This window comes from Durio zibethinus, chromosome 10, assembly GCF_047325235.1.
Source record: "Durio zibethinus cultivar Kanyao isolate XHJ-2024 chromosome 10, ASM4732523v1, whole genome shotgun sequence".
Taxonomy (NCBI): Eukaryota; Viridiplantae; Streptophyta; class Magnoliopsida; order Malvales; family Malvaceae; genus Durio; species Durio zibethinus.
Window position 1 is genome coordinate 23,910,377 of NC_143171.1, and position 23,900 is coordinate 23,934,276.

General features: G+C 28.7%; 2 protein-coding genes and 2 pseudogenes across 2 annotated transcripts in view; all 4 read left to right on the forward strand.

Annotated features, from left to right (window-relative positions):
• The first annotated feature begins 757 nt into the window (after positions 1–757).
• On the forward strand, positions 758–3,980 carry LOC111292846 (aquaporin NIP2-1-like; annotated as a pseudogene).
• Positions 3,981–8,064: 4,084 nt separating this feature from the next.
• Positions 8,065–11,069, forward strand: LOC111292981 (aquaporin NIP2-1-like; annotated as a pseudogene).
• Positions 11,070–14,461: 3,392 nt separating this feature from the next.
• On the forward strand, positions 14,462–17,787 carry LOC111292699 (aquaporin NIP2-1-like). The gene is made up of 5 exons (XM_022885208.2): positions 14,462–14,805; positions 14,937–15,161; positions 16,528–16,722; positions 16,956–17,017; positions 17,291–17,787. Exons 1-5 carry the CDS (start codon positions 14,680–14,682, stop codon positions 17,544–17,546), a joined length of 864 nt encoding a protein of 287 aa, XP_022740943.1. The 5' UTR covers positions 14,462–14,679; the 3' UTR covers positions 17,547–17,787.
• A 324-nt stretch (positions 17,788–18,111) lies between these two features.
• LOC111292603 (aquaporin NIP2-1-like) overlaps positions 18,112–23,900 on the forward strand; it is a 36,729-nt gene continuing 30,940 nt past the window's right edge. Inside the window, exons 1-4 of the mRNA XM_022885046.2 lie at positions 18,112–18,407; positions 18,539–18,763; positions 20,365–20,559; positions 22,512–22,573. Of these exons, the coding sequence (XP_022740781.1) occupies positions 18,282–18,407; positions 18,539–18,763; positions 20,365–20,559; positions 22,512–22,573 (608 nt within the window). The 5' untranslated portion in view covers positions 18,112–18,281. The remainder of the gene's footprint in view (positions 18,408–18,538; positions 18,764–20,364; positions 20,560–22,511; positions 22,574–23,900) is intronic.

Here is a 23,900-nt window from a genome sequence, read left to right on the forward strand (position 1 = left end):
AAAAAAAAAAAATTAAGAACAAAATAAAAATTTTCACCTTAAAAATGAAAAAGATTCATTTGATTAATCAAAAGTTAAATTTATTTTGTTCTTTAAAATTATTTTAAAATTCCTTCTATGATTATCACTTTAAACAACGCTTATAACTAGTTAATATTACTTAGGAAACACATATAGTTTATCATTTACAAATTTATAGCTTATTGATTTTTTTTTTTTTTAGTATGGAAAAGATGTTATCATTTAGCCCCCAACTTTTCTTGCAAACATTTCTTTATTACTCTTGATAAATATCTTCACAATGAACCTTTCTGCAGGAAGGCAAGAAAGATGAAAGAGAGATCCTAGTAGCCTTCTGATCATACCTGTCAATAACTTAACATCATATTGCCATATAAATAAAAAATAGTTAAAAGTGAAATCTGTATAGTGGAAAGTAGGCATTGTCCAACTTGGCTATCTATGCTTATTTTAATGTAAATCTGGCTATATTATGCTAATATGGACCCTTAACCATTAATAGAACCACGGACAATAGGAAACTTTTTTTTTAAAAAAAGTTTGTAGCCGGGAAGAATGAAAGTAATTGTAGGTATTAAAATTAAAATTTTAATCTTATTAGATGTTTGCTTTTAAAAATAACTGCATAATTCGATTGAATTAATATCTGAATTTTATCTAATAATTTTAACCCAACAGAAAGATTAGATATCATTTGGCCACAAAAAATATAAAAGAATGTAATTTGAGCATTGAGTTTGAGTTGGTATTTCTCTTTAATTAACCTCACTCTCTCCGTTCCATCCTTCAACTTCTCAGTTCTTCAACAATGGCTACAAGAGATCATCAAATTAAGCTTGCCCCATTCGATCAAAATCCAACACCCCAAGAGCCTGGCATTAGTTTTGTTTGCAAATCATTTCAAAAATACTACCCTCCTGATATTCCAAGAAAGGTAAAAACAGTTTTGCATGTATCTCAACTTCCAACCCTGTCAAAACAACATCTTACATAAAACTATAGCTTTTCCTTTTTGTATAAACAACATTAGTTGTCCGATAAAATTTTATATGTACATATGTAACAGGTGTTTGCAGAGATCATAGCAACCTACTTGCTAGTGTTTGTGACATGTGGATCAGCAGCCATTAGTTCCATTGATGAAAACAAAATCTCAAGGCTTGGAGCTTCAATTGCTGGTGGGCTTATTGTAGCTGCAATGATCTATGCAGTTGGCCATGTCTCTGGTGCACACATGAACCCAGCTGTTACTCCAGCATTTGCAGCTGTCAGACATTTTCCACGGAAACAGGTACATTATTTTCTTTTTAGTTCCTGAAATCACCTTGTTTTTGCTAGGCTTGGCTATTCGTATCATATAAAATATTAAAATTTATTTATTTATTCGTATCGTGTTTTATATAAAAATTATATTTTGTAATTTGTATGGATACGAAAATATAAAATATAATTTTTTTGTTTTGCTAAATTCATATATAATTATTACTATAATTTTAAACCGTACTATTTTTGTGTTTTATTTTTGTATCATATTAATGTTATATTATTGTATCGTATTTTAAATTACCAACTCTAATTTTTGCTTTGGAAACAATGAAAATAAATAATATTAGACAAAAAAAAATCACAGTCTGATCCAATGATCTTGATCTTCAATTTTTTTCTGTTATTTTCTTTGGTGATGATTTCTTATTCTTTTGGCAAAGATTCACTACAGAAAATTGACTATTGCTAACAAAAATTTTTGTCAATAATAATATGTTTTCCATTGATAACAACATTACTAATAAAATTTACCGACAAAAAAATTTATAAGTAATAGATAAGTTGATAATATAATTTTAGGTTTCACCTAAAACAAATTGGATTGACATGATGACATGGCAAATAAATAAGTGGGGTCGGGCCCAAGTTATAGTTTTTGGATTATTGAAACCATTTTAACTTTGACATTAAAATAAATTTTGGTGTTCAAAAATTTATTTTAATTTAAACACAAAATTAAACAAAAAAAATAATTTTTTAGTTTAAAATTTTAATTTTTCAACTCAAAAAAAAAAAATGAACTCTTCAAAAAAATGATTTTATACTAAAAAAAATACATTTAGGATAAAAACATTATTTTATTATCTTTAAAATTTAAAAATTTTATTATTTTGTATATATTTTAAATATTTTAATTATTAATATCACTTTTTTATAATGTTATCAAACATTTAAAATCTCTAATCACACTTTTTTATCATATTTTCAAATGTATTTTTTTTAATTCAGATCTTTTTCACTGCAGCAGCAACGCTTAACTATCCATTAATAGTTTTGAACTCAAATAAAAGCTTCACTTAACCACAATTAATACATCTAAATGAATAATGGAATAATTCATGGGCAAATAAACTATATTCAACATTTATTTTTAATCCACTAAAAATTAAATACTCAACTAACCACATGATTGGAATATATGTATCCATATTGAAAACAAATAGAATTATTTGAATTTATTTTTATATGCTCATTTCAAAAATATTAAAATACTCTGGTCGGCAGTCCATACTTATCTTTTGAGTAGCATAATTATATGTTAAATTAAAAAATAATGCAAACCATAAATAGAATAAACAAAATGCACTAAAAACAATGAAAAATAGAATAAACTGAAAGAAAAATGGATGAATAATAATATGTTATGAATGGAAGTTCTTTCATCACTTTCATCACTTTCATCACTTTCAACCTTTATTTTTCTTTATTAAACAGTATTGGAAAATGCAACATGCATGAAGGTCAAAATATTGTATGAGTTAAATAATTGTGAAGACAGTAACAATTATGGTTAATTATATTCCAATTGCAATCATTTTTAAGAACAAATAAATCAAACCTTCTGGGGTTTTAATTTCTTGTAGGTCCCATTCTATGCTGCAGCTCAACTAATAGGAGCAATCTTTGCATCATTCGCACTTCGCGTATCATTGCAACCAATAAAACATATTGGCACCATATAACCTTCGGGGTCAAATTTTCAAGCTCTAGTCATGGAAATAGTTGTCACATTTTCAATGATGTTTATCGCATCAGCTGTGACGATTGATACTGAAGCGGTAAGAATCATCTCAAAGGATTATCAATGCTCTAACTCATGACTTCTTATCATCAAGACAAATGAATTAATCAATTGAATCAATCAGTTATTGATACACACAAATATTTAATGTCATAACATACTTATATTGTACTTATATAGTAGAATGGTACATGACATTTTCTTCTCAAAGTTTTGTCCTTTCTGAGGTATAATTGGATCTTTCCAGTTTTTATATGTTTCCATATTGACGGATAGGAGAGCTAGCAGGCATAGCTGTTGGTTCTGCTGTTTGCATAACTTCAATCTTGGCTGGGTAAGCAACTTTAGAAATCTTCATTTATGAGTCAACTCTTCCAATTCCTTTTTCTTAGCTGGCATTATATGCCCAATTAACCTTATTATATGGCCAATGAACCTTCATTAATGGACAGATTCATTTGTCCAAATTGTTTCTTGAAGATTCTCTTGAAATTGATTCTTCAAAAGATGACAAAAATAGAAAACCAGCATCTAGGCCACAACATATGTACATAAGCACACATAAAAAAAATGTAGTGCTAATTACAAGTTGTCTAAGCATTTATTTATACATATATATATATATATATTTTTCAGACCAATATCAGGTGGATCAATGAACCCAGCAAGGACCATAGGACCAGCACTTGCTAGTGCTCAGTACAAGGGAATTTGGGTGTATGTGGTTGGACCAGTGATAGGAACCTTGACGGGGGCATGGTCTTACAATCTGATCCGAATGACAGATAAGCCGGTGCATGCAATCTCTCCGCGTTCATTTTCTTTCAAACTTCTTCGAATGAGAAGCCAAGATGGAGAGGTTCCAAACGAAGAACCTGTCAATGATCTTTGAATTATCGATTCATGTTCAATATCAAGGGCAAGGCAATCCTCACACCCGTCTTATCGCTATCCTGAAATCTAGATTATGGACATATCTTGAAAAAATGTTCTTGTATTATAACTGTAATACATATATAGTTGTATGTAATAGTATATAGAAGTAGAATTGGAAAATAAAATTATGCTGAAGAAAGAAGAATAGCCTGCTACAGCTACAGCAACTTGAAACCAAATTCCCTGTATGCCAAAATGCACTTTGGAAAAAATAAAGAAAGTAATCCATCGTTGGATATGCCAAAAGTTCAACATTCAAAAAAAAAAAAAAGAGAAAGCATAAACAAAGAATCAGCAAATCAAAATCTGTTTTCAGAACGACAAACAAAAAGAGAAACAAAGAAAGATTATAGCTCCCTTTAATTAAAAAAGCAAGTGTGGAATGGAGAAATAAATGTGTTTGAGGAAAATTATAGCTGGTCGAATCGTTCTTCTAACATTATAGTGGCTAGTACTAGAGATTATTTGCATTTTAGGGACACTAGACGGCTTACTTCTATAATGCAAGTTCGGTTTATTGCTTGGCAACCTCCTCCTGCGGAGTTTATGAAGGTGAATGCTGATGACTCAACTTTATCTAATCCTGGGGAACTTGCTATAGGAGGCATTGCTCGGGACTGAGAGGGGTATTGGAACTATGGTTTGGGTTTGAAAATTGCTTGGGCACGAGGCATTCGGAGGTTGCTTTTAGAATTGAATTCTCTATTGGCAGTGAAGAAAGTTACAGGCCCTTACTTGATAAGGATCGATTATACCATGCTATTTACCAATGTCACTAACTCATGCACGGGGACTGCGATTGCAGGATTAAACACATTTAAAGGTAGGGTCGGAACCGAACATGAACGAATAAATGTTTGTGTGTGGTTTATTTGTTTATTTTTAAAGGTATTCATGTTCAGTTCATGTTAGCTAAGAAAATTGTTTTGTTCATCCATATTTGTTCGTTTAAATAATAAATTGTTCACGTTCGATTCATTTTCTTTCAATTATATTAAATAAACTTATTTGTGAACATTATGTCACAACGTATAAATCCGTTGACCTACTATTAAATATGAATTAAACGAATCATCACCAATCTTTTTCGTTTAGGTGTGATTGGTCACCTGATAGAATCTATTCTATTTAAAGAAGAGTCTAAGATTGACTTAAGTATCTTTAAATAGCAAATTTCAGTTCACAAAATCAGATTTTAGATCCGGGAATGCGGTTACACGTGAAGAAGGTTACAGTACCCTCACAGCGCCCATCCAAAGAATGGTATTATTTGATTTTAAATTATTCAAGCCTTAAAATATTCTTATAATTTTACCAAATTGTTTAATTATTGGAAACTAATTCTAAATTTTCTCTAATAGTTTGGTAGCAATTTAAGATAATTTCTTCACCCCAAGAATATTTAAGGAGACTAGTATCTCACTCTAAAGAGGCTCCGTCGTCAGGTTCATTAATATATTTTTATTCAAAAAAATAATTAGTAAAATCTTTTACTAGTTTGGTAAGATTTACTTTGATGTAGATCTCCCAATAGTTTCATGAGATTTCTATGTAAATTTATTTTTAGAAAATATATTAAATCTTTTAATAGTTTGGTAAGACTTAATTTAAAATGCAAATCCTCCAATAATTTGGTATGATCAAAAAAATATTTTATTAGTAATATTTTTTATAAAATTGATTTATGAGATTCTTCAATAGTTTAGTAGAATTCATAAAAAAATTTAAATTCATGAAAAATCCTCCAATAGTTTGGTAAGATTCATGAATTTATTTTAGAAATATTTTTTTATTATTATTTTTAAATAAATAAATTACTTAAATTTAATAAAATTCATAAAGGTATTTTAATAAAATAAATAATAAAAATTTCAATTTAAAGTAATGAGTAAAATAATAATTAAAGAAGAAAATAATAATAAGTAAAAATAAAAAATCTAAAAATAAAATGAAAATAAAATAGAAAAAGTAAAATAAAATAATAATTAAAGATGAAAATAATAATAATAAGTAAAAATAAAAAAATGAAAATAAAATAAAGAAGTAAAATAAAATAATAATTAAAGATGAAAATAATAATAATAATAATAATAAGTAAAAATAAAATAAATCTAAAAATAAAATAAAAATGGAAAAAGTAAAATAAAATCAAAATAGAAAATAGGATGAAAGAAAAAAAAAAAAAAAGAAAACTTGCGATCGAGTCAAGCTTAAAGCGTGGATCTTCATGTGGGTCATTGAGTTCAAGCAAAAATTTCACACTTCAATCGAAAAGTTCATCCTAAACCCAAAAAAGCTTTCAGATTCTTGAAAACCTAATAGAAAATCTCAAAATCAAACAGCAACAAAAAAACTTTAGCAAAAATCTCATAAACTCAATAAAATATGGTATCAAACTCAGAAATTAAAACCTAAATTCAAGAAATCCAAAAATCAAATCAAATTCAAAATGAAATAAAATCACAAAACAAAAAAAATCTTAAAATATGCTTAAATGATTCCTCCCAAAAACGAAAAACTAAGATCCCTAGAATTTTTCTTTTTTTTCCCCAAAAAAACTCTCAAAAGCCTAGAAAAACTTTTTTAACAATTTTGATTCATTAGCCCCCTTTATGTATGTGTGCTTGAATACTGTTTTATAAGGATTCAATCCTTATTTATTCTAGCAAGTAAATCGAATCTAGGATTGGGATTGCATGTGATTTGATTTGATTATAATTTTATTGTGATTTTGTAATCTACGACTTGATTTTAAGTTTCTCTTTTTATAGGATTTGCATGAATCAGGCTAAAATTACTCATTTTCTGATTTCTCTCTTTCTCTTTTGACTTTTTTTTTTTAAACAAGTAAAATCAAATCAAATCAGATTAAATTTAAAATTTTCATATTGGGCCCGAAGCTTAGTTTTTTGTCTTAAAAAAATCTCAAATAAAATGGGATGTCTACTGTTGCCCCTCTTTGCATAGTTTCTGTGAAATTGAAATTGTGCAAAAACAAAAGATATCTATTTTGTTCGAGTTTTAAAGTTGAAGTCAAAATAAAAATGTGAAAATGACTAAATTGAGTCGAAGTCGAAACTCATCGAAGAATAACAAAATAGGAAAATGATTGAGATTGAATTGCGAAACAAGAAATTAAAATGATTTAGATTGAGCTAAGATTAGAATGGATGACTGAAACTAAACTGCAAGTCAGAATAATAAAATGATTTGGATCGAGCTGAGATCAAAATTGAGCGACTGGAAATAAACTCTAGGTCTAAAAAATAAAATGATCTAGAATGAATCAAGATTAAAAAGGGTGATTGGAATTGAATCGTAGGTCCAAAAAATAAAATGATCTAGATTGAGTTAAGATCAAAACGAGTGACTAAGATTGAATCGTAGGTTAAAAAAATAAAATTATCTAGACTAACCCGAGATTGAAACCGAGCGATTGGGATTGAACCGTGGGTTTGAAAAATAAAATGATCTGGACTTAGCCAATATTGAAAATGATTGACCAAGATTGAATCATGAGTTAGAAAAATAAAATTCAAAATTTCATCTTGAAATCCAAAGATTTACAATTTGGAAATTCAAATATTTATAAGGTTCCATAACAAAAGTTTAAAGATCCCAATATTCCAAGTTTCACAAAAAAAAAAAAAAAATCACAAAGATTCAAGATTTGCAAAGGTTTTTATATTCACAAGTGTCATAACATATAGATTTGTGGACCTACTACTAGACATCGATTAAAAGAGTTACCACCAATCTTTTTTGTTTAGGTATGATTGACCACTTGATCGAATCTATCACATTTAAAGAGTAATCCTAAGATTGACTTAAGTATTTTTAAATAGTATATTCTGATCTATAAAACCAAAATTTAAATAGTATATTCTTGAATTAACCTCTCTCTCTTTTCCATCCTTCAATTTCTCAATCCTTCAACAATGGCTACAATAGATCATCAAAATAAGTTTGCCCCATTCGATCAAAACCCAACACCCTAAGAGCCAGGCATTAGTTTTGTTTGCAAATCATTTTAAACATGCTACCTGCCTGATTTTCCAAGAAAGGTAAAAAAGTTTTGCATGTATCTCAACTTCCAACCCTATTAAAACAACATCTTACATCAAACTATAGCTTATCCTTTGTATAAACAACATTAGTTGTCTGATAAAATTTTATATGTACATATGTAACAGGTGTTTGCAGAGATCATAGCAACCTACTTGCTAGTGTTTGTGACTTGTGGATCAGCTGCCATTAGTGCCATTGATGAAAACAAAATCTCAAGGCTTAGAGCTTCAATTGCCAGTGGGCTTATTGTAGCTGCAATGATCTATGCAATTGGCCATGTCTCTAGTGCACACATGAACCCCGCTGTTACTCTAGCATTTGCAGCTATCAAACATTTTCCATGGAAATAGGTAAATTTTTCTTTTTAGTTCCTAAAATCACCATGTTTTTGCTAGGCTCGACGATTCGTATATTTCTATCATGTAAAAATATTAAAATTCATTTATTCATATCGTATTTTATATGAAAATTATGTTTTGTAATTTATGTCAACACGAAAATATAAAATATAAATTTTTTTGTTTTATTAAATCAATATATAGTTATTACTACAATTTTAAGCCATGTTACCTCCATGTTCTATTTTTGTATCGTATTAGTGTTGTATTACTGTACCGTTTTTTAAATTGTCAGGTCTAATTTTTGCTTAGGAAACAATGAAAATAAATAATATTAGACAAAAAAATAGCAAAGTCTGATCCAATGATCTTGATCTTCCATTTTTTTTCTATTATTTTCTTTGGTGATGATTTCTTATTCTTTTGGCAAAAATTCACTATCGAAAATTGACTATTGCTAACAAAAGTTTTTGTTAATAGTAATATGTTTTCCATTGATAATAACATTACTAATAGAATTTACCGACAAAAAATTTTATAAGTAATAGATAAGTCAATAATATATTTTTAGGTTTCACCTAAAACAAATTGGATTGACATAATGAGATGGCAAATAAATAAGTGGGGTTGAGCCCAGGATACAGTTTTTGGATTATTGGAACTATTTTAATTTTGACATTAAAATAAATTTTTGTATTCAAAAATTTATTTTAATTTAAACACAATATTAAACAAAATAATAATAATTTTTTTAGTTTAAAAGTTTAATTTTCGAACTCAAATAAAAAACTCTTCAAAAAAATGATTTTATAGTAAAAAAAATACATTTAAGATAAAAATATTATTTTATTATCTTTAAAATTTTAAAATTTTGTTATTTTGTATATATTTTAAATATTTTAATTACTAATATCATTTTTTATAATATTATCAAACATTTAAAATTTCTAATCACACTTTTTTTATCATATTTTTTAAATGTATTGTTTAATTCAAATCTTTTTCACTGCAGCAACAACGCTTAACTATCCATTAATAGTTTTGAACTCAAATAAAAGCTTCACTTAACCACAATTAGTACATATAAATGAATAATGGAATAATTCATGGGCAAATAAACTACATTCAACATTTGTTTTTAATGCACTAAAAATTAATTACTCAAGTAACCACATGAGTGAAAATATATAGAATTATTTGAATTTATTTTTATATGCTCATTTCAAAAATATTAAAAGACTCTGGTCGGCAGTCCATACTTATCTTTTGAATAGCATAATTATATGTTAAATTAAAAAATAATGCAAATCGTAATGGTGAGTACTCCCTTTCTCAAACAAAATGCACTAAATACAATGAAAAATATAATAAAATGAAAGAAAATTGGATGAATAATAATGTGTTATGAATGCATGTTCTTTCATCACTTTCAACCTTTATTTTTCTTTATTAAACAGTATTGGAAAATGCAACATGCATGAAGGTCAAAATATTGTATGAGTTAAATAATTGTGAAGACAGTAACAATTATGGTTAATTGTATTCCAATTGCAATAATTTTTAAGAACAAATAAATCAAACCTTGTGGGGTTTTAATTTCTTGCAGGTCCCATTCTATGCTGCAGCTCAACTAATAGGAGCAATCTTTGCATCATTTGCACTTCGCGTATTATTGCATCCAATAAAACACGTTGGCACCACATCAGCTTCGGGGTCAAATTTTCAAGCTCTAGTCATGGAAATAGTTGTCACATTTTCAATGATGTTTATCGCATCAGCTGTGACAATTGATACTAAAGCTGTAAGAATAATCTCAAAGGATTATCGAGACTTTAATTCATGACTTTTTATCATCAAAACAATTAAATTAATTAATTGATTCAATCACTTATTGATACACACATATATTTGATGTCACAACACACTTATATTGTACTTATATGGTAGAATGGTGCATGGCATTTTCTTCTCAAAGTTTTGTCCTTTTTGAGGTATAATTGGATCTTTCCAGTTTTTATATGTTTCCATATTGACAGGTAGGAAAGCTAGCAGGCATAGCTGCTGGTTCTGTTGTTTGCATAACTTCGATCTTGGCTGGGTAAGCAACTTTTGAAATCTTCATGAGTCAACTCTTCCAATTCCTTTGTCTTAGTTGCCATTATATGCCCAATTAATCTTACATTAACGGACAGATTCATTTGTCCGAATTGTTTCTTGAAGATTCTCTTGATATTCATTCTTCAAGAAAAACCAGCATCTAGGCCACAACATATGTACATAAGCACACATACAAAAAAAAAAAATGTAATGCTAATTACAAGTTGTCTAAGCATATAAATAAATATATATATATATATATATATATATATATATATATACTTCAGACCCATATCAGGTGGATCAATGAACCCAGGAAGGACCATAAGACCAGCGCTTGCTAGTGCTCAAAACAAGGAAATTTGGGTGTATGTGGTTGGACCAGTGATTGGAACCTTGACGGGGGCATGGTCTTACAATCCGATCCGATGACAGACAAACCATTGCATAAAATCTCTCCATGTTCATTTTCATTCAAACTTTGTCGAATGAGAAGCCAAGATGGAGAGGTTCCAAACGAAGAACCTGTCAATGATATTTGAATTATCGATCTATTGTTCGATATCAAGGGCATGGCAATCCTCACACTATTTTTTTCTCTACCCTGAAAACTAAATTGTGGACAAATCTTGAAAAAAATGTTGTTGTATTATAACTGTAATACATATATAATTGTATGTAATAGTATAAAGAAGTAGGATTGGAAAATAAAAATTATACTGAAGTTGTATTATCACTTGCATTCACACTTGCATGTAATAGTTGTATTATCACTTGCATTCGCACTTCCATGTGCATCATGAGAAAAACATTTGCATTCACATTTGTATCATGAGAAAGACATTTGCATTTACATTATCTACATCATAACCAAGACATTCGTATATGCTTCATTGCATCATAGAAAAAGTATTTGTAAGGGCATTTACATGAAAGGAACATTGGCATCTGTATTATGAAAAAAGTCACATGTATTTGCATCAAGCATTTGCATTCTTGCATTTGCATAAACATTCACATTAGCATTATTTGATGAAAATAGACATTTGTATCATGATTGTGTTTGTCAACTTTCTAAATATTAGAAAAAAGGAAAAGAAAGGAAACAGAGACATTTTAAGTAGTAAAAAAAAAGTGAAAAACAAAAAAGAAAGAGAAAAATAATGGAAAATTAGCAAAAAAACAAGGCAAAAAGAAAAAAGAAAGTCTATCATGTAAGAGATGAGAAAGAAATAAGAAAAAAAGAAAATAGTTTGATAAAAGACCAAAAAGTAAAAAAGGTTTGAAAAGTTGAAAGAAAAATTATCTATAAAAAGCAAAGGGGTTGTTGAAAAAATGAATGAAAAAAGATGAGATATGACACAAAATAAGACTTAAGCCTAGTCTAGCTGCCACTCAGATCAAATTAAGCCCAAATTAGTTGGCACCCAAGCCTAGATTAGCTTGTACCCAAGCCAAATTAGCTTGCACTTTAGCTAAGAGCTAAGACCAATAGGCACACAAGCCTAGTTTAGTTAGCATCCTAATCAAACTAAACTCAGATTAGTTGGCACAGTTGACATTTTAAACATAGTTTAGCTGGCACTTTAAGCCCAGTTTAGCTGATACTCAAATCAAACTAAGCCTAGATTAGTTAGCAATTTAAGCCCAAATTGACTTGCACCTTAAACCCAGATTAGGTTGACATTGACAAAATTTAAGTCTACTTTAATTGGCACTCGAATTTTAATGAAATGGGCACCAGTTAAGAAAAATGTTGTGATCAAATTTTCTACAAAATTACTTGGTGGTGATATCCAAAGTTAGAGAAATCATAAATTTTGAATGTCTTCTTTTTTTACAAACAAATTTTTAGAAAATAATTTGTAAGTTTTCCAAGCAAAATCTATGATTTCTTAATGATTTCCAAATACCTTTAAGCAAAATTTTAAATTTTTGAATGATTTCAAAGACCTCTAAACAAAGCCTCAAAATTTTTTTCATAATTTCTAAGACCTCAAAGCAAACATTTAAATGATTCATAAGACCTTTGGGCAAAATGTTTAAATTTTTTTAAACTTTCAAAGCCTCTAATCAAAGGAGTTTTCATACATAACAAGATTTTTAAGACCTCCAAGCATAATCTCTAAGACTTTCGGGCATAATCTTTAAGATTTTTGAACATAATCTCTAATACTTATGGGCATAATCTTTAAGATCCTTAAGCATAATCTTTAAGACCTCTAGATAAAACATTTTAAATTTTTAAAGTTTCGAGGCCTTAAATTAGAGGAGCTTTCATACATGACAAGTTCTTTAAGACCTCCGAGCAAAACATTTTAAATCTTTAAAGTTTCAAGATCTCTAATAAAAGAAGCCTTCATACATGACAAGATCTCTAAGACCTCCAAGCAAAATATTTTAAAATTTTAAAGTTTCAAGGCTTCTAATCAAATGAGCTTTCATACACAACAAGATCTCTAAGACCTTTAGACATAATCTTTAAGACCTTCGGGCATAATCTTTAAGATCTTCGGACATAATCTCTAAGACCTTCAAGCAAAACATTTTAAATTTGTAAAGTTTCAAGGCCTCTGATCAAAAGAGATTTCAAAAATGTTAAGATTTGTAAGACCTCTAGGCATAATATCTAAAACCTTTGATCATAGTCTCTAAGTCCTCCAAATAGAATTCGTAAGTCTTCTGAGTTAAATCTATTTTAGTTTTGAGATTCGTGAAACCTCCAAACATGATCTCTTGTTTTATTTTCAAAAGTTGTTGAGTTTTTTTGTTTTCAAGTGATTAAATTAATTGATTAAAAAACTCAAAATCACAAAATCAAAAAATAAAAAATAAAAAAAACAAATCAAGAAAAACCAAAAAAGAAAAAAAAAACTTTTGAAAACTTTGGCATCATTACTCTGAATAAAATTGTTATCTATGTCTTTATCCTATTTTTAATTTTCAATAATGTGCAAAGAGAGGCAGCTATAGACACCTAATTTTATCTAGATTGATTCGACTTTCGTTTGATTTTTACGTTTGATTCAAATAATTTAATTTGGACTAATGTAAGCGCGATAATTGAATTAATGTGTTTCAGGCTTGCCTCTGATTAATTGTTTTTGAATTATTTTATATGAATTAAAATCTAGTCCCATTTAAAGCGCAAATCCTAAAGTCCATTTTGATTCAATCTTGGGTCAAAATTCAATCACTTAGACTTAAAGGCCCAACTGGAGCACAAATCAATTTTTTGAGCCTCAAGCTCCAATTTTAGGCCTAGATTAATTTTTAATTCTCAATTTCATTTTTATTTTTTGGAATTAATTAAATTAATTAAAAACTAAAAGATCAAAAAATAAAAAAAGACAAGATAACAAAAATGCTCCAAAAGACAGGGCTTGCACTTCACTAGCCCCAACAACCTGCTCCTTTACCTTTCACTTTACCACCCTCTGCCACCCTACACCACCTTACAAATTTTGCCAAGTATGGAAATGTAAAGATTAAAAAGACTAAGGAGAAGGTTCCAAGACCCATAAGATTTGTTTCTTAGAATGGAAAATATGTTATCATTTAGCCCCCAACTTTTCTTACAAACATTTCTTTATTACTCATGGTAAATATCTTCACAATGAACCTGTCTACAGGAAGGCAAGAAAGATTAAAGAGAGATCCTTGCAGCCTTCTGATCAAACCTGTTAATAACTTAACATCATAGTGCCATATAAATAAAAAAATAAAAGTTAAAAGTGAAATCTGTGCAGTGGAAAGTGGAAAGTAGGCATTGTCCAGTTTGGCTATCTTACTTGTTTTAATGTAAATCAGGCTATAGTATGTTAATATGGACCCTTAACCATTAATAGAGCCACGGACAATGGGTACTTTTTTAATAAAGAAAGTCACAATCTGAAAAGAATGAAAATAATTGTTGATATTAAAATTTGAATTTCAAACTTATTGGATGTTCACTCTTAAAGATAACTGCATGAATCAACTAAATTAAGATCTGAATTTTATCTAATTTTTTTAATCCAACAGGCATATTAGATATCATTGGCCACAACAACTATAAAAGAATGCAATTTGAACATTGAGATTGAGTTGGTATTTCTAGTGAATTAACCTCACTCTTCCGCTTCCATTCTTCAATTTCTCAGTCCTTCAATAATGGCTACAATAGATCTTCAAAATAAGCTTGCCCCACTCGATCAAAATCCAACACCCCAAGAGCCAGGCATTAGTTTTGTTTGCAAATCATTTCAAAAGTACTACCCTCCTGATTTTCCAAGAAAGGTAAAAACGGTTTTGCATGTATCTCAACTTCCAACCCTGTTAAAACAACATCTTACATCAAACTATAGCTTTTCCTTTTGTATAAACAACATTAATTGTCTGATAAAATTTTATATGTATATATGTAACAGGTGTTTGCAGAGATTATAGCAACCTACTTGCTAGTGTTTGTGACATGTGGATCAGCTGCCATTAGTTCCATTGATGAAAACAAAATCTCAAGGCTTGGAGCTTCAATTGCTGGTGGGCTTATTGTAGCTCAAATGATCTATGCAGTTGGCCATGTCTCTGGTGCACACATGAACCCAGCTGTTTCTCTTGCATTTGCAGCTGTCAGATATATTCCATGGAAACAGGTACATGTTTTTCTTTTTAGCTCCTGAAATCACCATGTTTTTGCTTAGGAAACTATGAAAATAAATAATATTAGACAAAAAAAAAATTGCAGAGTCTGATCCAATGATTTTGTTCTTCAATTTTTTTCTGTTATTTTCTTTGTTGATGAATTTTTATTTTTTTGGCAAAGGTTTATTATTAGAAAATTAACTTTTATTGATGAAATTTTTTTGTCAACAATAACAATTTTTCCATTGATAATAACATTACTAATAGAATTTACCGACAAAATTTTTTATAAGTGATAGACAAGTCCATAATATGTTGCTAGGTTTATTTATAGGAAATTGGATTAACATGATGACATGGCAAATAGAAAAGTGGGGTCAAGCTCAGGTTTCAGTTTTTGAATCATTGGAACCGTTTTAACTTTGATGTTGAAATAAATTTTTGCCCACAAAATTTTATTGTAATTTAAACGCAATATTAAACCAAAAAATAGTTTTTCAATTTAAAGGTTTAGTTTTCCGACTCAAATAAAAAATCTCTTAAAAAAATGTTTTTATAGTAAAAAAAATACATTTAAGATAAAAAAAATTATTATCTTTAAATTTTTAATATTTTATTATTTAGTATATATTTTTAAATATTTCAAATTCTAGTAACACTTTTTCGTAATATTATCAAACATATAAAATTTTTAATCACATTTTTCCAATCATATTTTTTAAATATATCTTTTTAATTCAAATCTTTTTCACTGCAGCAGCAATGCTTAACTAACCATTAATAGTTTTGAACTCAAATAAAAGCTTCACTTTACCACAATTAGTAAATATACATGAATAATGAAATAATTCATGGGCAAATAAACTATATTCAACATTTATTTTTAACGCACTAAAAATTAGATACTCAACTAACCACATGATTGGAATATATATATATATATATATATCCATATTGAAAATATATAGAATTATTTGAATTTATTTTTATATGCTCATTTCAAAAATAATAAAAGACTTTGGTCGGCAGTCCAAACTTATCTTTTGAGTAGCATAATTATATATTAAATTAAAAAATAATGCAAATCGTAATGGTGAGTACTCCCTTTCTAAAAAAAAAAATGAGCACTAAAAACAATGAAAAATGGAATATAATGAAAGAAATATGGATGAATAATAATATGTTATGAATGGATGTTCTTTCATCACTTTCAACCTTTATTAAACAGTGTTGGAAAATGCAACATGCATGAAGGTCAAAATATTGTATGAGTTAAATAATTGCGAAGACAGTAACAATTATGGTTAATTATAGTCAAATTGCAATAACTTTTAAGAACAAATAAATCAAACCTTGTGGGGTTTTAATTTCTTGCAGGTCCCATTCTATGCTGCAGCTCAACTAACAGGAGCAATCTCTGCATCATTCACACTTCGTGTATTATTGCATCCAATAAAACATATTGGCACCACAACACCTTCGGGGTCAAATTTTCAAGCTCTAGTCATGGAAATAGTTGTCACATTTTCAATGATGTTTATCGCTACAGCTGTAACAATTGATACTAAAGCTGTAAGAATCATCTCAAAGGATTATCGATACTTTAATTTATGACTTTTTATCATCAAAACAAATGAATTAATCAATTGATTTAATCAGTTATTGATAAACACATATATTTGATGTCACAACACATTTATATTTTACTTATATAGTAGAATGGTGCATGGCATTTTCTTCTCAAAGTTTGTCCTTTTTGAGGTTAATTGGATCTTTCCAATTTTTATATGTTTCCATATTGACAGGTAGGAGCGCTAGCAGGCGTAGCTGTTGGTTCTGCTGTTTGCATAACCTCAATCTTGGCTGGGTAAGCAACTTTAGATATCTTCATTTATGAGTCAACTCTTCCAATTCCTTTTTCTTAGCTGGCATTATATGCCCAATTAACCTTACATTAACGGACAGATTCATTTGTCCAAATTGTTTCTTGAAGATTCTCTTGATATTGATTCTTCAAGAAAAACCAGCATATAGGCCATAACATATGTACATAAGCGCACATACAAAAAAATAAATGTAATGCTAATTACAAGTTGGCTAAGCATATATATATATATATATATATACATGTATATTTCAGACCAATATCAGGTGGATCAATGAACCCAGCAAGGACAATAGGACCAGCACTTGCTAGTGCTCAGTACAAGGGAATTTGGGTGTATGTGGTTGGCCCAGTGATAGGAACCTTGACGGGGGCATGGTCTTACAATCTGATCCGAATGGCAGGCAAGCCGGTGCTCGCAATCTCTCCGCGTTCAGTTTCATCCCAACTTCGTCGAATGAGGAGCCAAGATGGAGAGGTTCCAAACAAAGAACCTGTCAATGATCTTTGAATTATCGATCCATTGTTCAATATCAAGTGAAAGGCAATCCTCACGCCCTTTTTATCTCTACCCTGAAAACTAGATTATGGACATATCTTGAAAAAATGTTCTTGTATTATAACTGTAATACATATATAGTTGTATGAAATGTTCTTGTATTATAACTATAATACGAGTGACCGAGATTGAATCGTAGGTCAAAAAAAATGATTTGAACTTACCCGAGATCGAAATTGAGTGATTCAGATTGAACCGTGGGCTCGAAAAATAAAATAATTTAGATTGAACCGATTTTAAAAACAAATTACCATTATTGAATCGCGAGTTAAAAAAATAAAATTCAAAATTTCAGCTTGAAATCCAAAGATTTACAATTTGAAAATTTAAACATTTGTAAAGTTATGTAACAGAAGTTTTAAAATCCCAATATTCCAAATTTTGCAAAAAAAAAAAAAAATCACAAAGATTCAATAGTTGCAAAGGTTTTTATATTCGCAAGTATTATAATATATAAATTTGTGGACTTACCACTAGACATGGATTAAAAGAGTTATCGTCAATTTTTTTTGTTTAGGTGTGATTGATCACTTGATCGAATCTGTCTCATTTACACAGTAGTTTCAAAATTGACTTAAATATCTTTAAATAGTATATTCTAATTCATGAAACCAGATTTTAAACAGCATATTCTTGAATTAACCTCAACCTCTCCCCTCCATCCTTCAACTTCTCAGTCCTTCAACAATGGCTACAACAGATCATCAAAATAAGCTTGCCCCATTCGATCAAAATCCAACACCCCAAGAGCCTGGCATTAGTTTTGTTTGCAAATCATTTCAAACATACTACCCTCCTGATTTTCCAAGAAAGGTAAAAACATTTTCGCATGTATCTCAACTTCCAACACTGTCAAAACAACATCTTACATAAAACTATAGCTTTTCCTTTTGTATAAACAACATTAGTTGTCTGATAAAATTTTATACGCACATATGTAACAGGTGTTTGCAGAGATCATAGCAAGCTACTTGCTAGTGTTTGTGACTTGTGGATCAGCTGCCATTAGTGCCTTTGATGAAAACAAAATCTCAAGGCTTGGAGCTTCAATTGCCGGTGGGCTTATTGTAGCTGCAATGATCTATGCAGTTGGCCATGTCTCTGGTGCACACATGAACCCAGGTCTTACTCTAGCATTTGCAGCTGTCAGACATATTCCATGGAAGCAGGTACATTATTTTCTTTTTAGTTCCTCAAATCACCATGTTTTTGCTAGGCTTGGCGATTTGTGTCTTCATATTGTGAAAAAATATTAAAATTCATTTATTCGTATCATATTTTATAAAAAAATTATGTTTTATAATTTATATCGAAATGAAAATATAAAATATCTTTTTTTTTTGTTTTGTTAAATCAATATATAGTTATTACTACAATTTTAAGTCATATTACCTTTGAATTCTATTTTTGTATCATTTTAGTATTGTATTATCGTGTCGTGTTTTAAATTACTAAGTCTAGTTTTTGCTTAGGAAACAATGAAAATAAATAATATTAGACAAACAAATAGCAACGTCTAATCCAATGGTCTTGATGATTTCTTTGGTGATGATTTCTTATTCTTTTGGCAAAGATTCACTATCGAAAATTGACTATTGCTAACAAAATTTTTTGTCAATAATAATATGTTTTTCATTGATAATAACATTACTAATAGAATTTACCGACGAAAAATTTTTTAAGTTATAGATAAGTCGATAATATATTTTTAGGTTTCACCTAAAACAAAATGAATTGACATGACGACATGGCAAATAAATAAGTGGGGTCGAGCCCAGGTTACAATTTTTGGATTATTGGAACCATTTTAACTTTGACATTAAAATAAATTTTTGTGTTCAAAATTTTATTTTAATTTAAAAACAATATTAAACAAAAAATAATAATTTTTTAATTTAAAAGTTTAATTTTCCAACTCAAATAAAAAACTCTTCAAAAAAATGATTTTATAGTTAAAAAAATACATTTATGATAAAAACATTATTTCATTATCTTCAAAATTTTTAAATTCTGCTATTTTGTATATATTTTAAATATTTTAATAACTAATATCACTTTTTTTATAATATAATCAAACAGTTAAGATTTCTAATCACACTTTTTTTACCATATTTTTTAAATGTATTTTTTAATTCAAATCTTTTTCACTGCAGCAGCAACGCTTAACTATCCATTAATAGTTTTGAACTCAAATAAAAGCTTCACTTAACCACAATTAGTACATATAAATGAATAATGGTATAAATCATGGGCAAATAAACTATATTCAGCATTTATTTTTAACGCACTAAAAATTAAATACTCAACTAACCACATGATTGGAATATATATATCCATATTGAAAATATATAGAATTATTTGAATTTATTTTTATATGCTTATTTCAAAAATATTAAAAGACTTTGGTCGGCAGTCCAAACTTATCTTTTGAGTAGCATAATTTTATATTAAATTACAAAATAATGCAAATCGTAATGGTGAGTACTCCCTTTCTAAAAAAAAAATGAGCACTAAAAACAATGAAAAATGGAATATAATGAAAGAAATATGGATGAATAATAATATGTTATGAATGCATGTTCTTTCATCACTTTCAACCTTTATTTTTCTTTATTAAACAGTGTTGGAAAATGCAACATGCATGAAGGTCAAAATATTGTATGAGTTAAATAATTGCGAAGACAGTAACAATTATGGTTAATTATATTCAAATTGCAATAACTTTTAAGAACAAATAATTCAAACCTTGTGGGGTTTTAATTTCTTGCAGGTCCCATTCTATGCTGCAGCTCAACTAATAGGAGCAATCTCTGCATCATTCACACTTCGTGTATTATTGCATGCAATAAAACATATTGGCACCACATCACCTTCGTGGTCAAATTTTCAATCTCTAGTCATGGAAATAGTTGTCACATTTTCAATGATGTTTATCGCGTCAGCTGTAACAATTGATACTAAAGCTGTAAGAATCATCTCAAAGGATTATCGATACTTTAATTTATGACTTTTTATCATCAAAACAAATGAATTAATCAATTGATTTAATCAGTTATTGATAAACACATATATTTGATGTCACAACACATTTATGTTTTACTTATATAGTAGAATGGTGCATGGCATTTTCTTCTCAAAGTTTGTCCTTTTTAAGGTTAATTGTGTTGGGAAATCACCGCAGCCTAATACCACTCGATAGGCCAAAAGGTCCCAATCCAATTATGTCAGCAGAAGTGAAATCAAATAATCAATTAAATACACAAGAGATAATAATTTAACATGGTTCGATCTAACTAACCTACGTCTACGGATGAGAATCAAGATCTACTAGTTGTAGAGAATTACAAACATACAAATCAAATCATCAATCTCACTCAACAATCAATACTCATAAAACACTCTCAATCTCCTATAGTCCTATGGAGTATTATCAACCTAAACAAACATATACCCATGTGCACAATTTCAACACAAACAAACACACACCCATATGTACCCATTTATCATAACTATATGGACCCTCTCAATCTTCTCTAGTCCACTCCCAAACATTCAAACATATACACCCATAAGACGTAAATCCCTAATACTCCTATGGGGTGTCTATCCCATAAAATTTTACAACTCTCTTATATTTTTTTCTTATGCCTAGCCCTGTGAAGACTTCACCTATTTATAACCACTTAAACTTGCCTGTTAAAAATCCATTTTCTTTTAGAATTCTTCTCCTGCAAGTCAAACTTGCTTATTAAGAATCCCTTTCTTCTTAAAATTCTTCTCTTGCAAGTCAAACTTTCCTATTAAGAATCCTCTTTCTCTTAGAATTCTTCTTTTGCAAGTCTTCTTATCCATCAAGCAATACCTAGCCAATCCCAAATAAATCTTTTGTGGGATTTGAGTCATTATTCCTAACAATCTCCACCTTAACTCAAATTCCATCAATTATCTGTCTTCATGCTAGACATGCTTAGCTCCACCTACGATGAAAGTCTCACAATCATTTTTTCTTATGTGCCTTTACGTTTCATGCAAATCAATTTTCAAAACACGAACTCAAATTTCTTTCTTGAATCAAGTTCTTCTAAGCATACCTCTTCTCATGTCTCGAACCATGCTCTTCCCATGTCTTAAACTTTCAGCCCTTCTCACATCTCGAACCTTCAGCCCTGATACCACTTGTTAGGAAATCACCATAGCCTGATACCACTTGTTAGGCCAAAAGATCCTAATCTAATCATGCTAGCAAAAGTGAAATCAAATAATCAATCAAACACACAAAAGATAATAATTTAACATGGTTCAATCTAATTGACCTACGTTTACGGATGAGAATTAAGATCCACTAGTTGTAGAGAATTACAAACATACAAACCAAATCATTAACCTCACTTAACAATCAATATTCATAAGACACTCTTAATCTCCTCTAGTTTTATGGAGTATTCTTAATTCAAACAAACATATACCTATGTGCACATTTTCAACACAAACAAACACATACTCATATGTACCTATTTATCATACCTATGTGGATCCTCTCAATCTTCTCTAGTCCACTCCCAAACATTCAAACATATACACTCATAAGATATAAATCCTTAATACTCCTATAGGGTGTCTATCTCATAAAATTCTACAATTCTCTTACATCTTTTTATTATGCCTAAGCTTGTAGAGACTTCACCTATTTATAACCATATAAACTTGTCTATCAAAAATCTCTTTCCTTTTAGAATTTTTCTCCTGCAAGTCAAATTGCCTATTAAGAATCCACTTTCTCTTAAAATTCTTCTTTTGCAAGTCTTCTTATCCATCAAGCAATATTTGGCCAATCCCAAATAAATCTCTTATGAGATTTGAGTCATCATTCATAACAAATTGGATCTTTCCAATTTTTATATGTTTCCATATTGACAGGTAGGAGAGCTAGCAGGCATAGCTGTTGGTTTTATTGTTTGTATAACCTCAATCTTGGTTGGGTAAGCAACTTTAAAAATCTTCATTTATGAGTCAACTCTTCCAATTCCTTTTTCTTACTTGGCATTATATGCCCAATTAACCTTATATTAACGGACAGATTCATTTGTCCGAATTGTTTCTTGAAAATTCTCTTGATATTGATTCTTCAAGAAAAACCAACATCTAGGCCATAACATATGTACATAAGCGCACATACAAAAAAATAAATGTAATGCTAATTATAAGTTGCCTAAGCATATATATATATATATATCATCTATATATAAAAGTGTAAACTCTAAAAGTATTAAAAGTGAATGACATAAATACCCTTATGAATTTTAAGAAATAACAAAGTTATCTTTAAATTTCTAGCATTTTTTATTTATTTAATAAAGATTATTTGTCATTAAATATATAACTTCTATTAGTTAGTTATTTAAATTTAAATCTAAAAATGTTAAAAATAAATAACATAAATACCCTTATAAATTTTAAAAAATAGCAAATTTATATTTCAATTTTTAGCATTATTTATTTATTTAATAATGATTATTTGACATTAACTTTATAACTTTTTATTCATTAGTTATTTAAATTTAAATCAATTAAAAATTTACAAATAAAATTTATATCAAATTAAACTACACTAAAAATTTATTTGTGGGATATAGTGGATCTGTTGTCCAAAATTAACTAAAATTAACTCTCATATTTATTTTTAGAATTTTTTTTCATTAATTTCTATAAGTAATAATTCAATCAAATTCATATAAAATACATTTCTCATCCTATGGCCTATGGCATACTATGAGTTCGTGATTTTGAACGAAATATAAACAAAATATTTTCTCTATTTCTCAATTACTAATTGTTTTAGTCTAAATTATTAGACCATAATGTGTATGCCATCAAAGCATTTAAACTTTATCTTAAGTAAAGCATATAATTTTTCATTTTTAAGATACAATCTAATTTACTCTTTGTTTTTTAATGGTATATATGATGAGTCCTTAAATATATTTATATTTTTTATTTATTTAATTTAGATTAACTAAAATTAAAGTTCATATAAAATTATAAATTAAATTATCAAAAATTATTGGAAAAGAGTAATACACTTATTACGGTAGGTTTACATGTTTTTTTATTTTTATGATAAATATACATTTATATGTGTCGGAACGGTTTTGAGACCGTCAGACGTAAAAGAGTTTTAAAATCGAAGTAAATGAGGGAGTCGCCACCAATCTTTGTTAGGGTGTGATTGGCCACCCAAAAGTTTATCTTTTTAATAAAACTATAAAAACGAATTTAAAGTTTATCAAAAAGATAAATTTTAATCTA

Bases quoted from the DNA above. Each gene is read 5' to 3' on its own strand.
- LOC111292699 (XM_022885208.2), top strand. From the start codon at position 14,680: ATGGCTACAATAGATCTTCAAAATAAGCTTGCCCCACTCGATCAAAAT. The intron at 14,806-14,936 runs GTAAAAACGGTT...TATATGTAACAG, and splicing joins CTCCTGATTTTCCAAGAAAG to GTGTTTGCAGAGATTATAGC. The intron at 16,723-16,955 runs GTAAGAATCATC...CCATATTGACAG, and splicing joins TAACAATTGATACTAAAGCT to GTAGGAGCGCTAGCAGGCGT.